This window comes from Hyaena hyaena, unplaced genomic scaffold (genome assembly GCF_003009895.1).
Source record: "Hyaena hyaena isolate Hyena2069 unplaced genomic scaffold, ASM300989v1 scaffold_10, whole genome shotgun sequence".
In the NCBI taxonomy this organism is placed as follows: Eukaryota; Metazoa; Chordata; class Mammalia; order Carnivora; family Hyaenidae; genus Hyaena; species Hyaena hyaena.
Window position 1 is genome coordinate 4,676,511 of NW_024080642.1, and position 18,011 is coordinate 4,694,521.

General features: G+C 40.4%; 1 protein-coding gene across 3 annotated transcripts in view; it reads right to left on the reverse strand.

The window, feature by feature from the left end:
* SSH2 (slingshot protein phosphatase 2) overlaps window positions 1–18,011 on the reverse strand; it is a 253,270-nt gene that overhangs the window by 15,140 nt on the left and 220,119 nt on the right. For all 3 annotated transcript variants that reach the window (XM_039252544.1, XM_039252533.1, XM_039252539.1), the window contains 3 exons: window positions 12,400–12,446; window positions 8,245–8,391; window positions 5,046–5,246 (listed from right to left, as the gene is read on the reverse strand). In XM_039252544.1, the coding sequence (XP_039108475.1) occupies window positions 5,046–5,246; window positions 8,245–8,391; window positions 12,400–12,446 (395 nt within the window). The remainder of the gene's footprint in view (window positions 1–5,045; window positions 5,247–8,244; window positions 8,392–12,399; window positions 12,447–18,011) is intronic.

The window sequence follows — 18,011 nt, forward strand, 5'->3', positions numbered from 1 at the left end:
TTATAGTAAAATCAGTCTGTTGATGGTTAATTTTTAGGGCATGGGGCAGCATGTAGAAAAGAGGAGAAGAAAGAGAAAAAGCACCAACTGAGCACATTCTGTGTGTTGTGTGTGGTCCTAAATGCTTTAAGATCATTTCACTGAAGGGGCACCTGGGTGGCTCAGTCTTTTAAGCATCTGACTCTTGATTTTGACTCAGGACATGATCTCATGATTTGTGAGTTCTAGCCCCACATTGGTAGGCTCTGTGCTGATAGCACAGAGCTGCTTGGGATTCCCTCTCTCCCTCTCTCTCTGCATTTCCCCCTGTGCTCTCCTCTCTCTCTCAAAAATAAAATAAAAACATAAACAAAAGATTATTTCAATAAAAAACTATTAAGAAAATCCTTTAAATCTCAATTGTGAATTGGGCACATTCTTGGGGTCCCTCCTGCTGGCTGACCCCTGTACACCAGCTAACTAGACTTCAATGTCTCCACCAGCAAAGCTGGGGAGTGTAAAAGACACCTCTGCCTCCTCTGGCCCTGGTGATAGGGGTTCAAAGGATCAGAACTGACATCTATGAAGACATGTGGTATGAACCCTCCCTGGCTACAACCCAGTGTTTCTTCTCTACTCCTTGTACACAGGAACCTAATCTCATAGACACATGGTCCAGCTCACAAATGCCTGAAATCTGAACTTGTCTAATGGAACATAAATCTGCCAGATACCTGCATGATCAGAGTACATCATAACAAACAGGATGTTGGCAGTTAAAATTTTTTTTTAACGTTTATTATTATTGAGACAGAGAGAAACACAGCATGAGTGAGGGAGGGGCAGAGAGAGAGGGAGACACAATCCGAAACAGGCTTCAGGCTCTGAGTTGTCAGCACAGAGCCCAACACGGGGCTCGAACCCACAAACCGTGAGATCATGACCTGAGCTGAAGTCGGACACTCAAACAACTGAGCCACCCAGGCGCCCCAGGATGTTGGCAGTTTAATGAGGGTTTTAACACACACACGCTTACACATAGATGCGTGTGCATACATGCATGCGCGCGTGCACACACACACATACACACCCTCTTCCTCTCTCACTCTCATCCCCCAGATATAAAAACAGAAAAAATAAAGTTAGATATAAACAGTTATCAATGGCTTTATGATACCCTTCCTTTTAGGTCTAAAGGATTATATTAGGGGCGCCTGGGTGGCTCAGTCGGTTAAGTGTCCGACTTTGGCTCAGGTCATGTTCTCTCAGTTTGTGGGTTTGAGCCCCGCGTTGGGTTCTGTGCTGACAGCTGGCTCAGAGCCTAGAGCCTGTTTCGGATTCTGTGTCTCCCTTTCTCTCTGATCCTCCCCTGCTCACACTGTCTCTCTCTCTCAGAAATAAATAAAACATTAAAAAAAATAAAGGATTATATTAAATATTAGCCTTCTTTAGGCTCTTACAGACAGACTGAAATATGCAAAAAGTCCCTTGCATTTCAGACAGGTGGTCACTGTTTGGCCCATACCCTCACATCTGATTAAGAGACTGTAACCAATTCATAAATCATTTACAGGGGCCTGGTGCCACTTTGGTAAACTTCCCTTCTACCAAGACATCAAAGTACTGAGAACTAATACCCTGAAACAGAAGGCTGGCACCCCAAGTTAAGTACCCAGTGCCACTCCAGACAATCATGGGGCTAGACAATGCTAGGATCAGGCTCTGTCTTTTTGGGAAAACCACCACATGCTTCCTCGGAGAAGATCTAGAATATAAGATCAAAGCACCTCCACAGGAAATGGATTTCTTTGCAAACACAATGAGTGGGATTTTTCTAAGGATTTTCCTCTCCTGGCTACTAAGTAAGCTGCCAGGTAGCTGACAGAACTTCAGGCAGTTCCAGCAGTCTGGCGCTTCTCAGTCTTTGCTCTTCTACGGGGCAGGTCCTGGAGTAGCACTCTATGGCCAGGCAAGAGTCAGCTGGGCCCAATTCACTTGGCAGCCAGCTTGGCAGCAGTCTACAAGTGCTGTTTCTTAACAACACACCAGAGACTGCAGGCCATAATGCCTGTACACCCAGCAGGCACTCCCACTTTTTCCTTACTGGTGGAGGCCGCCTGATTTGGTTTGGGTATTTGCTGTTCCATGGGAGCCCCAGCCGGAGACAGTCTGGAGTGAGGCCACTTATTCCCCTAGCTCCCTCTCCACAGCGCCACTTCAGACTGGCCGTGTCCCTTGACTGAAGGTGGTTTGGCTTCAGAAGTCTCCTTCCAGGTTCTAGTAACTGCTCCTTCCCTCTTTGGGCCTAGCAGCTATTAACAGCTCTGCTGATGCAAGTCCCTGATTCTACCACAATCCCACACCTTCGTAAAAAGTCGTCTTATAAAACCCTTCTCAAATAATCTTAATCCGAGTATGCGGTTTCCTATTGAAATCCCAACTGGTGGAGGTATTCCACTACCTGCAGCCAAAAGAAGCCTATGTGAACCCCTTGGAACTAGATTCTAGTTCTTAAAATCCAGGAAACATCACAGTATAGGAAATTCCATGACCACTTCCTAGTCTGGTTTCTTTCTGTTTAAATGATTTATTTTATTTATTTGGGGAAGAGAGGCAGAGAGAGGGAGAGAAAGAATCCTAAGCAGGTTCCACGCTGCTAGCACAGAGTCTGATGTGGGGCTGGAATCCATGAACCATGAGATCATGACCTGAGTCAAAATCAAGAGTTGGATGCTTAACCAGCTGAGCCATCCAGCGGCCCCCTCCCCATTCTAGTCTCTAATGGACTTAATGTGTCTGTGGGTAGTCGAAGGAGGATGAAATAAAAGGCACGTGCATATGTCTGTTTTCTAGAAGCCTTGGAGAAAGGAGATGATGGGAATCCCATCACAATAACCCTTACCAGTATAGAGTATATATTTATACACATTGTTAGTTACAATAACCTTGTGAGATAGGGTTCTTGATTTTCATTTTGTAGGTGGGGTCAGGTGAGGATCAGAACTGTGAAGTAACTTCTCAAAGTTGCGGCAAGGGGATGAACCAGAGACGGAAACCAGATCTACTGACTCAAATTCTGTGGTTTTCTCATTCCCCAGGGCTGGCCTCTCCCTCCATGAATCAAGCCCAGGAAGGCAGGATGGGACAGAAATGGAAAGGAAGAGGTAGTGTGATTTGTGGGTTCATGCTGCTCTTATCCTCATCTAGGATTTTTCTGAAGTTCCTTTAACATCTAAGAAAAACCACATACGCTAAAAAAACCCAACCCAACAGCTTGCAGTAGCCTGGGATTCCAGAATAAATACTGAAATTGGCAGGACACATAGTATCCCTGCTCTCAGTGGGTCACGTGAGGACACTGCCTAACATCCGTCATGTGTGTGTCTGGGAACATACAATATTTATGTCTCATCCAGCCCTCAGATGCCTCTTTCTTGTGCCAAAAAGAACTGCTGTGTCCTACCTTCTGATCTAATCTAAAGTGTCATCAAAATCTGGCCCCTAAGACCTATAAATTCTTTTTAAGTGGAGGAGACATGAGTATCCTCCCAGCCTCCTAAGAGAATGGCTCAGATGAAATCATGCCAAGTACTGAGTAAACGGGAGGGGTTTTTTAGTGGAAACCATAATGCTATGCTGTGGCTGCATTTTCACAATACTTTGGGGGTGGGAGGGTGGTCCCTCTGCCTGGATAGGCTGGAAGGCTATTTAACATTTTGTTCAGGGGAAACACAGCCCAGATTCAAGTCAAGACCAAATCATGAGACTCACTGGCACCAGCCCCAACTGCTTCTAGGAAGCTGTGCCTTCATTTGAACAAAACCACCTAGAACATGCCCACGTGGAAAAAACAAAGCGAAATCTAGCACTCCACAGAACTTTAGCATGTGGCATCTCAGAAAACTGATGCTTAAATCCAATATATGAATCTTTTTCTCTAAAAGCAATGAAAGTGGTTATCACTTTTCATGTAATCTAAAAAAGCCAAACAGAGAAAGAATAGAGTGGTGGTTACTAGGGCGTGGACGATGGGGGGAAAGGGGTGATGCTGGTCTAAGGGTGCAAACTTCCAGTTATAAGAGTAACAGATTCTGGGGATCTAATGTACAGCATGGAGATTATAGTTCATAATACTGTATCATATACTACAATGTTGCTAAGAAAGACCTGAAGTATTTTCACTACACACACAAAAAAATGGTGATTGCTAATGGTAAGGTGATAATCAGTTTGCAATATAAAAATGTATCAAATCAACACAGTGGATGCCTTAAACTTACACAATGTTATAGGTCAATTCTATCTCAGTAAAGCTGGGGTGGGGGTGAGGGGGGAGAAAGAATGGTTAAATGATGGCTAAGCAGTATAACTGCTGAATATGTGTTGCTATAGTTCAGAAAAGAAAAGAAAGACCAATTATTAGGTGAATATAGGTACATGGGGTATATGGGTATAGAACTTATAAATGATTTTTCTCTTGTATTGTTTGCATTTTTGCAAAGCATATATATAAAAAACCAGGTTAAAAGATTTTTAAAAAGAAAACAAGAGAGCTATTTCCAGGAAGTGCCTTCACACCCCAAATCTGATTTGTCCTATGACCAAAATTTTGGAGAACGCTCACTGAAACCAAGCACTGAAAAAAATAATGCCTAAGAAACAGAGGTGGGCACTCTTTTTTTTTTTTTTTAAAAGAATGGGCCAAAAAATTTCTGAGAATTTCATCTATGCTTAGCATTTTTTGGAAGCAATGACCATCCATTTTGATAGGGCAGCTGTATGATATTGAGAAATGTTCATGATAATCAGATTAGCACTTAGTTGAGAACTAAAAGTAAGAGAACAGTATTTCCATCTTTTAGTTTAAATGTCTTAAACACCTAATCTTAAATGCTTTTTTTTAAAACCAGTACTTATTTTTTAGAAACTAGATTGAGAGAAGCTTCAATTTTCAAAATGTATCATATATCCAAATTAGGCTGAAAACTAGCTGCAGGGAAGGACATTTTGCTTGGGCCAGGGGGCATAACGGAGAGAAGATCTGAGACAGTCAGTGCGGGACTCACCTGGCCAGCAGGATGCCCTGGTACTCTTCCAGTTGTCTCATGAAGCTGGGGTTGGGCTTGGTCACTGTTCGCCTTTCCTTCACGTAGTCATAGGCTCGGTCCAGATTCCAGCCATATTCCTTCATTGCATAGGCAATCACAGTGGAGGCTGAGCGACTCACCCCCATTTTGCAGTGCACAAGGCATTTAGAGCCATGTTTCCTAGGTTGGGGGATTGAGGTAAGGAGAGAAACACAATAGTGAGTACATCTTAAAAGGTAGGTTCTAAATGTTTCCAACTCTCCCATCGCCCTTCCATTTTCTTTTGATCCATCCCACTTGAGTGCACTTGTATTCATCTGTAGTCATATGTGCAGGGAGGGCAGGCAATTCTAATATGCTCAAACAATATTCAATGTTAATATTAATCCTTTTAAATTTATTCAGCAAACTTTTACCAGGCAATCACCATATGTAAGACAATGTGCAAGGTCCTAGGATGCAAAGATAAGTAAATCTTCTCAAGGGTAGAGGGTTCAGTGGGAGAAAAAGATAAATTAAAATTCAAAATGGTAACTGCAATGACAGTTGGTCAGTGTGAGGGGAAGAATTTTCAATTTAGAGACTGGACTCCATTTTATGTGTTTGGGGACCAGTCCCCGCACAGCCCCAGGGACGCATTTCAAGGCTGGCACACTCTTTGAGTTACAAGTGTGACAGTGATTCATCCAATTCACCCAAATGTTCTGACTTGCTTCCAGTTCAAGCTCCAATAAAAGTTCTGTCCCTGGAGGAAAGTACAAACCAAATGAAACTAACCCCCTTCTTTACTCAGATGTAGCCCTAGATATTATTTTTCACCACACCACCACTGTGTTCTATCTAGGGACCGGCTAAACGATCTGTGAGGTTGGATGGGACCATGTGATGCACCATTTGACTTTCTTAATGAGGAGGGTGGAATGATTAGCTACCTGTTGTTGTTTTAATGAAAAAAGAGAAAACAAAGTTACCATAAAGTGACACAAAGAAACAAACAAAACCCTTCAGTCTCAACATGCCTGAGCTCATTACCTTGGATATGAACATAACTCAGTTATGCTACTTCTTCTAATAACATGTCTGACATAGAGTAAGCCTTAAAATATTAACTGAATATATGATGAGCAAACTTATGGGTCTGCTGTTAGATCTGTCAGGTGTTACATAGAAATATTTTAAAATATGGAAAAAAGAATGGTTACTCTTTTCACTGGTATACATGGGCTAAAAAAATCCTTCCCACGTGACTATTTCAATAAGTAAAAAAAAAAAAAAAATCTTCTAACAGGGAAATCTATTCACTCACTCATTCACTGTATTATGGTAGACAAGCTTCCTTCCAGAAGCTTATAGTTCTTCGAGATAAACACTGAAGAGTTAAGTACAATGCAACGAGGCACGAGGTTCTGTGCCAAAATGAGTGAACCAGGTGATAAGAATGCAGAGAATGGATGGCGATAATGGTATGGAATAACTGTCTCAAAAGGAGGGAAGATCAACTTCCTACCCATCATTTAGAGGCAAAATTTTGGAGTCCTTAGGTTGGTGCAGGTGTGTGTCTCTGTGTGCTTAGATGACCCCAAGTGACTAGGAAATTGTTTTGTTTACGGCACCACAGGGTTTTCATTTAAACTACAGTGCACGGTGACTCAGATGTAAGTTCAGACATGTGCTCTTAATTTTTCCACCAAGCTCTGACATCAAATTTCAGGTCTATACTTGCAGGCTTTGAAGGTGCGCAAGTTGGATACTTTTAAGAAAAATACAATTATGAAATCCACCCCCATAAAAGCATTTCTTCATTTTGAACTGGGCTTTTTCAGTGGATGCCTTGTAACTCACATACTGAAAGATCTGAAGTGAGTTCTCACCTAATCCAATTCCATCTTTCAGTTTTAGCCACACACTTCCCTTACCTCTCCCATCCCTCCCCGAGCTGGGTTGTCTAGATTAAGCCTGGTGTTACTTTAGGAATCCTAAACCCACCCATTTGTAGTCTGTGTCTGTAATTCAGGGCACTGATTTGGGATGAAACACATGAGGTGTCCACGGGGCCATTTAAGGAGGCACTTACTCTCAGATGCTGACCCACACCTGCATGAGGCTGAGCAGGAGGGCCCACTTACATGCAACCTGGGTGCTTCACATATCTCACCTCAACCCCAGCCCTGCTGAAATTGGCTTTTCCTTTCACTGGGACTGGGGCCTCATCTGAACTCTAGGCTGACAACTTGCCTAGTCTTTTCCAGTCTCCTTTGCTTAAGGAACTAGACTATTCCTATATACTAGATGGACTCTGAAATCAACATAATCTCAGGTTCAAGTCCTATCTTCACCACTTGTTACTTAACCTCTCTGAGCTTAATCTATAGTCTGCCCTCATCTGTACGAAAGGATGGACAGCACAGGCCTCTCTGGGTTTGGGAAAATAGTACATGAGAGAATATGGGTAAAGTACCTGGCACATAGCAAGAATTCCATGAGTGGTATTATTGAGAACAATTTCACAGGCTTCAAGAATATAAACACTCAGGTGCTAGCTATAGACTGAAAGTATGAGCTCAAAGCCAGTGTAGGAGGATTCAGGGTAATTCACAGGAAAGACTTCCTGACTATGGGGGGGTCTGCAGAGAGATGTGGAATCACTGCTGAAGGAGGAAGTACTTTAAAAACAGAGGGATTTTAAAACAGATGCTTCTCATCTGCCACAGATGATTTGGATGTGGTCCCATCGAGGAGGGTAGCATGGCCAGTTTGCTCATTTACAGTTCCTTCTGTTGAAGGAATATGTAGGATTGGCAAGGAAATCCCCGGGGACTTAAAAAAAAAATCAGTGCTGACATATTAATACTAATTAATACTAAACACTAAATTAATACTATTAAATAGTTTCACTAAAAGGAAATAAAACTTAAGTTTATTTTCTCTAATTTTGTGCTCAATGGAAATAGTCAACATGAGGTGATCTTCTTCCAGGGGCTTCATCTATCTACAGGAAAAGCATGAAGTCACTGGTCAACTCTTCCCTACGATTAAGGAACCTTAGTGTCCTTTTTCTCTTTACTTCTTTCTCCCTGAATACAGTCAAGCAAGTAATCTACAGCTTTAAGCCTCAGCCATGGATGGTGCATAGGTCAGAACATAGGTCAGAATTTATGTGTGTGGGACCATTACTCACTTTGCTTTAGAGATGAATTTGTAAGTGTCATTCCAGTACGCCAGGAGATCCGTCGCCTCTTCGTCATATACTCGGATGTTATGATACTCAAAGACTCCTGGGAAGAAGTTATCTATCTCTCGAGTGACATTCAAGATATACCGCACCCTATGAGGAAACCAAGGGAGAATATGGGCTCTACTACTAGGTTTCTCTTCAGTTGTTAAAATTACCAGAAACATAATTTATTCTTTGGAGGTCATTTGTATTAAATCAGGACTATTAACATCTACCTCAAAGAAAAAAAAAAAGGAAAGGGAAAAATCTCTTATCTTTCTAAATGTCAGAATTTGCTCTATTACTCTCTCTAAACTACAAGAAAGGCAAATGAGGCAAAGCCTGGGAGGGTCAGAGGAAAGCTGGACCTAAAACTCAATCTTAACTCTCTAAGCTGCATTCCTGGCTGCCACAGTAGCAGATGTGTCCGAGTTCTCCCATACCGAGAGGCTTGCAGAAAACGGTTTCTGTGTCATAAATTTCTGCTGCTCTCTCTCTCACTGCACAGCTTCAATAAATGCCTATGTCTATTTTGCCAAAAGGTTATCTTTTCTCAGTGCTGTGTGGACTTAAACATCACTGGAGTTTACTCCAACAACACAACACAGACTCACTTATTTCTCTGTAGAAGCTGCTTCTTTCTTAGAAGTACACATGGGGTTCTTACAAACCCAATTTCTGAAGTCAGAGAAATGACTAGAGAGAGAGTCATAGTTAACCAATTCTGTGATTAAGGTCCAGAGATCAAAATCTTTCTGAAACATTTGAATATTGGCATTGAAGTCCATTACTAGAAAGATTTTTTTTCTTTTTAATTTAAAAAGCAAGCACATGCAATTGTGGAAAACAGTACAGAGTTACTCTAGAGCATATTCTGTTCTTAAGTATAAACCCAAGAGAAATGAAAACATGTCACCCCCAAATTTGTGTGTGAATGGTCACAGCATTCATACATTCATTCATAGCTAAAAAGTAGAAACAATTCAAATGTTCATCAACTGACAAATGAATAAATGAAATGTGGTATTTCTAAACAATGGAACATTATTTGGCAATAAAAAAGGGAAGTACTAATGAAGTACTAATTAGTACTAATGAAGTACTAATACATGCAACAACATTGATAAACCTTGAAAACATAATGTTAAGTGGAAGATACTATTCTTACAAGACCACATATTATATGATTCCATTTAAATGAAATGTCTAGAATAGGTAAACCCATAGAGCCAGAAAGTAGATTAGTGTTTCTAGATGCTGGGAGAAGAAGGGAAATGCGGATGACTGTTAAAGGGTACAGGCTTTCTTTTTTGGGTTGAAAAAATGTAAATTGTTGCATGACTTTCTAAAGATAATAAATACCATTTAAGTGTACATTTTTAAAGTTTATTTTGAGAGAGAGGGGTGAAGAGGGAGGGAGAAAGAAAGAGAAAGAGAGAGAAAGAGAGAGTGAGAGAGAGCTTGTACAAGCTGGGGAGAGGCAGAGAGAATCCCAGGCAAGCTCCTCAATGTCAACCTGGAGCCTGTTGTGGGGCTTGAACCCATGAACCGTGAGATCATGACCTGAGTCGAAATCAAGAGCTGAATGCTTAACCATCTGAGCCATGTAGGTACCCCAAAGTATACATTTTAAATGAGTGAACTATATGTGAATTTTATCTCAACATAATCAGAAAAAAAAAGGAAAGTACACTTATTTTATTTAAAATAAAAACGAACAACCTCCCACCTCTAATCCCATACTTCAGTAACATATTATGGCAGGACGTTTCCCAACCCTATTCATTACAGAACTCTACACAGCCACTACAATTGAGGTTAGAACTCCTTGAAACTTGTTTGCCACCTCTATAGGGAGTAGCACTTTACTTGGGTTCTAAAGTCAGTAGCTTGGGTGAAAATGGCCTTATGTAAAAATTGAACTTGAATATCTCTTAAATCATCCACAAGGGGCAGTATACATGTTTTGTAACTGTAATTCTTAATCCACAAGAGTTTAAGAACCAGTGAATTTATGAAACAAGATCGGAGTTAGATGTCTGAGCATCTAACTATACTGTCTTTTAAGACAGATACATCTGTGTTTTATAATTTAGCATTTTAAGTAGTAAATGAGATAAACAGGTATCATCTCCAGCTGGGGTTATAAGTCAAAGTGTATTCTAAAGTCAACGATGTATGCATGATGTAACTTCAATGCATTTGCCAAGCATTAGCTGCATCAAATCTCAGATTTCATATTAAACACTGTATGTGCTAGTTTCTGGCAAGTCACAGTTGATTTTTCTATCATTCCTTCACATTTACTGAGCACCTTCATGGTATAAAGCTCTGAGTAAGGCAGATGTATGTTTTATACAAAACTAAGATATATTCTGTATTTTCAAGAATTCAAGACTCAATCCTAATCAATTTAAAAGTTCCAAGTTTTAAGTAACCAGATTTGCAGGCCCCCTTCTCCCAACTCTAGAACTCTTTGTATAATTCTCTGGCTTAAGTCTTGTCCCAAATTCATTTTAGCAATTATGACATACTTTTCTTTTGAGGGAGAAGTAGGGAGTATACATCTTATCATGTTAAGGATAACCAGAAGGTTGACTTACAGCTGAGCAAACAGGCAGCCAGCAACCAGCAGGGCAGCCATTACTACTTCTGGGTTTCGGTAGGTCTTATCATTGTCCACAAGTAAGAGTTACGTGGTCAATTTCACACATGACTTTCTCTTCTTACTGGGATGATTTGGCCTCCTAAGGCCAAGTTCAATGAAAAATTTAGGTATTAGCTAAGAAGTAAAGAGGTTAGAAGAATGGCAGCTTTTTGGTTGAATGTTTATGATGGTCTCAACAGCTACAACCAAACTCAGTAACCAGGCTGCTCAGGGGCACATTTCTTAACACAAGGTAGATATTCTTGTTCAATTTCAGAAGCTTGTCCATTTTGTATTTATAACCTACTAGGGGCACCTGGCTGGGTCAGCCAGTGGAACATACGATGCTTGATCGTGGGGCTGGGAGTGGAGATTGCTTAAAAGTAAAATCTTACAAGGAAAAACACAACAAAACTACTTAGACTTCAAGCACCTTAATAAAAAAGGATGGGACTGAGTCTTATTTTTCTTTGGATTCCTAGTACCAAGCACTGTACTTAGTTCACAGAAAATGATCAATAAACGCTGATGAAGAGCTGTGAGCCCAACATATATGGTTCTGTGTACTCTTAATAAAAAATAGGAACTAAAGGCAAAACTATGAAGACAGTAAAAAGATCAGTGGTTGGCAGTGGTGGGAGTGGGAATAAATGGTCAGAACATAAGATATTTAGGGCATTGAAAATACTCTGTATGATACCATAATGATGGATGCATGATATTATACATTTGTCCAAAGCCACAGAATGTACAACACCAACAGTGAACTGTAATGTAAATATGGCCTTTGGGTGATTATGATGTATCATTGTAAGTTCACCAGTTGTAACACATGCACCCCCCTGGTGGATGATGATAATGGGAAAGGCTATGCATAAATGGGGGCAGGGGAATATGGGAAATCCCTGTACCTTCCCCCTCAATTTCGCTATGAACCTTAAATTGCTCTAAAAACAAACAAAAGGAACCAATAATTACATTTGGTTTTATTTTTTTTAATGTTATTTATTTATTTATTTCTAGGAGAGAGAGAGACAGCGCGAGCAGGGGAGGGTCAGAGAGAGAGGGAGACAGACTCTGAAGCAGGCTCCAGGCTCTGAGCTGGCAGTCAGCACAGAGCCCGACGCGGGGCTCGAACCCACGAACCGCGAGATCATGACCTAAGTGAAAGTCGGACGCTTAACCGACTAAGCCACCCAGGTGCCCCATAAATTTGGTTTTAAAACAGTGTGAAAGGTACGCACGTTTGTTTTGGATAGCCTTTCCATTGAAACAGATCTTTCTTAGGAGGTCTGGGATGAAACAGTGGAATAATGGACATTTAAATTTTTATTAGACTCCAACTGATTAGAATCAACTGGAAAAATTCTTAAGCTTAAAGTCACTCACTGACACCATATTTGACAGGAAAAAGTAAAGAACAAACAGTGATTTCAGTCATGGGGTTGAAAACAATCGCTCTGTGTACTTACCCTCGGTTTTGTAAATCCTCTAAATTTGAGGCATTCCATTCTGAGCCCTGTGGAACCAAAAAAACAAGGTTAGGGAGTATTAGCAAATGAACAAAACACAACACTAAAAAGGTGTCCTGTGAGGGGAGCAGCAGGGCCAACATCTGTCACGTGTCCTCTCTGTAACTCCAGTACCTCATATGTCATCACAATTAGTTTCCACAATCAGAGCGTAAAAAAGTTATCTTCATTTTTACAGGTAAGAAAATCAACTGTCATAGAATTCAAATAATTTTTGCTCAAGATCATACTCTGGAAAGGTATCTTTGATTATATTCCAATCTAAGTTAAATGTCATCTGTTTCTCTGGCTTATTCTGATTTTTTTCAAAAGTATGTATCACAATTTTTGCTGGTTTCTTTACTACCTCTCTCCTCCACTATAGCATGAGCTTCCTGAGGACAGCAATCAGGCCTCTTGTTACCTGAACAGTGAATACACCTGGTAGGTATTTAGTAACTGTGTTAAACGAACAAAGTGGATTATGAATTAAACCTAGATACCATTCTAAAGCCCACATTCTTTCTAATGTATTATATTATATCCAGGGACAGTTAAACAGCAGCTTCTGTTAAATGAGGGAAACATAATGCAAATTTAAAAAAAGGGGGGGGTTGTACAGATTATTTGGAAGATACATCAATTGTTTATATTTGCTTTCTCTCTCCCCTTTCCTTTCTTTCAATATATATATTTTTTCTTCTGAACCATTTGAAAGTAATCTGAGCAATCGTGACACTTCAATACTTGACCATGTATTGCTTATGAACATTTCCTATTGCCATTTTTACAACTAAGAGAACACTAACATAGTAATATCCTAATACATCATCTATATTTGAATTTCAAAAACTGACCTATCAAACTATCTTTTATATTCATCCAATCAAGAATCATACTTTACAAGGGGTGCCTGGGTGGCTGAGTTGGTTGAGCCATGACCTTTGGCTCAGATCATGATCTCACAGTTCGAGTCCCATGTCAGGGTCTGTGCCGACAGCTCAGAGCCTGGAGCCTGCTTCATATTCTGGGTCTCCTGCTCTCTCTGCCCCTCCGCTACTTTATCAAAAATAAATAAAACGTTAAAAAATTATACTTTGCATTTAGTTGCCATGTCTCTTTCTCATTTAATCTGGTCTTGGACAGTCCATTCTGACTTTGTTTTTCATGATAATAACATTTTTGTAGACTACGCATCTGTAATCTTGGAGAACTCTTCACAATCTGGATTTGTCTGATTTGTTTCCTGCTGATTAGATTCAGGTCAAACATTCTTGGCAAAAATATTATAAGAATGATACTGGGTATTTCCTACAGCATGAAATCTTGAGACACACAATGTCAGTTTGTCTCATTATTTGTCATGCTGAGTTTGAATTCTTGGTAGGTACTTTTGTATCTGCCACATCACGCTATTGTAAAGGTTCCTTTACAATTACTAATAATCTATAGGTATGAATGATCTTTTTTTTTTTAATATTTATTTTTGAGAGAGAGCAAGGGTGAGTAAACGAGTGAGCAAGCGTGCACGAGTTGGGGAGGGGCAGAGAGAGACACACACACACACAGATTCTGAAGCAGGCTCCGGGCTCTGAGCGGTCACCACAGAACCCGATCGATGTGGGGCTCAAACCCACAAACTGTGGGATCATGACCTGACCCAAAGTCGGATGCCTAACCATCTGGGCCACCCAGGCGCCCTAGTATTAGTGATTTTTGAAGTCATGTGAATACCCTGTTTCACAATAATCTTTTACCCTATAGTTTTGGAATCAGCTGCTAACCTTGCCCAAATAAATTATTTTACTGGAGGTTTACAAAATGGTGGTTTTCTAATTTTTTCATTCCTTCTGCATGTTACCCACATTATTATGTAAAAGAGAGCTTAACCTAATCATTCCTTCCACATTCTGAACTCTTGAATTCTTACTGCATTTAGAATGTTTTATCTATTACCATTTCTTTCTTTTGACATTCAATTTGTCTTAAATTTGCCCGGTGGCAATCCCTTCAAGCAGGCAAGCTCCTTTTGATATGATCCCACTATTCTTTGAGTACTTTCCTGCTTCCTAGTTTAAGAGTTGTTTAGAAATAGCCATTTCCGGGCAGAAGATATGAACAGACACTTCTCCAAAGAGGACATCCCGATGGCCAACAGACACATGAAACGATGCTCAGCATCCCTCCTCATCAGGGAAATACAAATCAAAACCACACTGAGATACCACCTCACGCCAGTCAGAGTGGCTAAAATGAGCAAATCGGAGAACTCTAGATGCTGGCGAGGATATGGAGAAACGAGCACCCTCCTACACTGTTGGTGGGAATGTAAACTGGTACAGCCCCTCTGGAAAAGTGTGGAGGTTCCTAAGGAAACTAACAATAGAACTCCCCTATGACCCAGAAATAGCACTGCTAGGAATATACCCAAGGGATACAGAAATGCTGAGGCATAGGAGCACATGTACCCCAATGTTCATAGCAGCACTCTCCACAATAGCTAAAACATGGAAAGAGCCTAAGTGTCCATCAACAGATGAATGGATCAAGAAGATGTGGTTTATCTATACCATGGAATACTACATGGCAATGAGAAAGAATGAAATCTGGCCATGTGTAGCAACATGGATGGACCTTGAGGGTGTTATGCTGAGCGAAGTCAGTCAGGCAGAGAAGGACAAATATCATATATTTGCACGTATAGGAGGATTAGGAGCTATGTTACTGAGGAAGAAGGGGGAGAAAAAGGGGGGAAATGGTGGGGGAAAGGGAAAGAGGCAAACCATGAGAGACTCTTGAATGCTGACAAAAACTGAGGACTGATGGATGTGAGGGGGAGGAGGGATGGGCATGGAGGAGGGCACTTGTGGGGATGAGCACTGAGTGTTATGTGGAAACTAATTTGACAATAAACTATTCGTAAAAATAAATTAATTAATTAAAATAATTGGGGGAAAAAAAAGAATCCCCTTAAAAAAGAAAAAAAAGAAATAGCCATTTCCCCAAGGAGTCCTGGTTTTAGCAAAGAATGATATTTTGTAATCAAGATCTGGACATTAATTAGATAGGCTTATAATTATGTATCATTGCTTCTAAACTTTTCAAATGACAGATCTAGGAAATATTTTTTTATAAAATATTGAATTTGCACTGGTACCTCCAATTCAAATTTAACACCACAAGGTACTTCCTTTCTTTCTTGCCCTTTGCCATCATTTACAGCTCCCTATACAGCAACTCATTTGCTCTATTACACAGGAATTTCAAAATTATTATTCTAATACCAATTACAAACCCATTAAGTTCAAATTTTCTGGGGTGTCTGGGTGAATCGGTTGGGTAAGCATCTGACTTCAGCTCAGGCGTGACATCATGGTTCGGGAGTTCAAGCCTACGTTGGGCTCTGCACTGAGCCTGCTTGGGATTCTCTCTTCCTCCCTCTCTCTCTCTGTTCCATCCCTATGCATTCTCTCTCTCAAAATTTTTTTTCTTTCTTTGCAGATTATTTTTCCTCTTTCCATGAAGAGGTTAAATCAGAATATTATGCTGAAAGTTATCTGAATTTTTCTGCGAAGTTACCCATTTGATATATATTTGGGTTCATTGGCTCCTGTTTGTATTTAATTTTAGAGTATGCTTTTTCCATTCTTTTCCATTTGATTCTGAATATGCAAAACTTTCATAAGACTGAAAGTCAAAAGTTTATTAAAAGGTAAACTTGAACCCTCACTCCTACTCCAATCTCCCAAAAAGAAACCACTGTGACTCGTTTCTGGTTTACTCTACTTATGTTCTATTTTGCTAAAAATATAAGCAAATAACGTCCCTACTATCACTTCTTCCTTACGTAAAAGTAGTATACGATAACATAGTTTGGTTCTTCACTTGTTTCACTTGACAGGACAGCTTCCGAACCATTCCACAGTACAGTTCAGGGACCTTCCTTCCTCTTTCTTACACCTACAGAGCACTTCATGAGATAGTGATAGAATAGCTGATTCAACTAGTCTCCTAGGAATGATGTTTCATATCTGTGACAATGAGACTGTTGAGCCAATGTGCAGTTTTGTTAGGCATTGCTAAATTCCCCTCTGCAGAGGCTGAAACAATCCTGCTTTCCCACCAGCAGTGTTGGAGAGTGCCCCTTTCCCCAGAGCCTTGCCAACAAAATGTGTGGTTAAGCTTCTGAATTTCTGCCAATCTGATAGGTGTGAAATGTTATCTCAGTGTCATTTCAATTTGCATTTCTCTTAAAAGTGAGCAACTTTTCAGTGTTTCAGGCCCATTTTCTATCTTTGGACTATCTGTTCATCTCTTTTGAAAAGGCAAACATTTAAAAGAATTTACCTATTTTAGAATTATGCATTAAATGGAATTTAGCATTAGAAGACTCAGTTCAAATCTCCATTCTACTGTGGGGCATTGGGCAAACTGCTTAACCTGTCTTCATTTTCCTTATCTGTAAAATGGAACACTCCTCCCACACCTCGTCCTATAAACCTAATGGGTACATTCTCAAATTACAAAGTTTTTCCCGGTCCTTTCTTTTTTTTTTTTTTTTTAATGTTTTATTTATTTCTAGGAGAGAGAGAGAGAGAGAGAGAGAGAGAGAGAGAGAGAGAGAGAGAGAGAGAGACAGCATGAGCAGGGGAGGGTCAGAGAGGGAGGGTCAGAGGAGAGAGTCACAGACTGAAACAGGCTCCAGGCTCTGAGCCGGCAGTCAGCACAGAGCCTGACGCGGGGCTCGAACCCACGAACCGCGAGATCATGACCTAAGCAAAAGTCGGACACTTAACCGACTAAGCCACCCAGATGCCCCTTTCCCGGTCCTTTCTGGCATGAGAGAATACACAGAGAGGTCAACGACCCAGAAGATGGCTGTCACCTGACCACACAGTGCCCTTATCTCAGACTTCAGCCTACAGAACTTTGAGAAAGTTTCTATTGTTTTAAGTCTCCGTTCCCCCCTGCCAAAACAAAAGTTTCTCCCATATTAGAATGGAAAAACCATCTTTCCATCCTAAATTCATTTCTAGACATGGTCCTTTTTTCCCTTCCCTTGCCAAGATTCATAGAAATAAAATCTAATACCTTCTCTGATTATTCACTTTCTGTCTCAACTCACAGCACTGCAGCTTCTGCTCTCACCACTCTTGCTAATGTTACTAATGACCTCTTCTAACTGTCTAACTAGGGGTCACTTTTGTATCTTTATCTCATTGGCCTTCCATGAATATTTATCTGATAGAACTCATTACTCTATCCTTGTAGAATCAGATCAGATCAGATTGCTCAAATATCTAGCCTCATGTCTGGTACAAAAAAGAGGGTCAACAAATGTTTGTTGAATGAAAGACCAAATAAGATAAATAAATGAAATACTGTGAAACCGTTTATGTTTATTTTGTGTTATGCAAGCACTATCATTGTATTACAAATTATATGTAATTTAATTTGGCTGTTGAACTGGGAGATAGATCAAGGAGGCTTTGAAGGTGCATTTAGGTAAATGGACTGATAGACAATTGGTATTTTCTACAGACCAGGGCTCAGCTGACTTGCTTTAAAAAAAT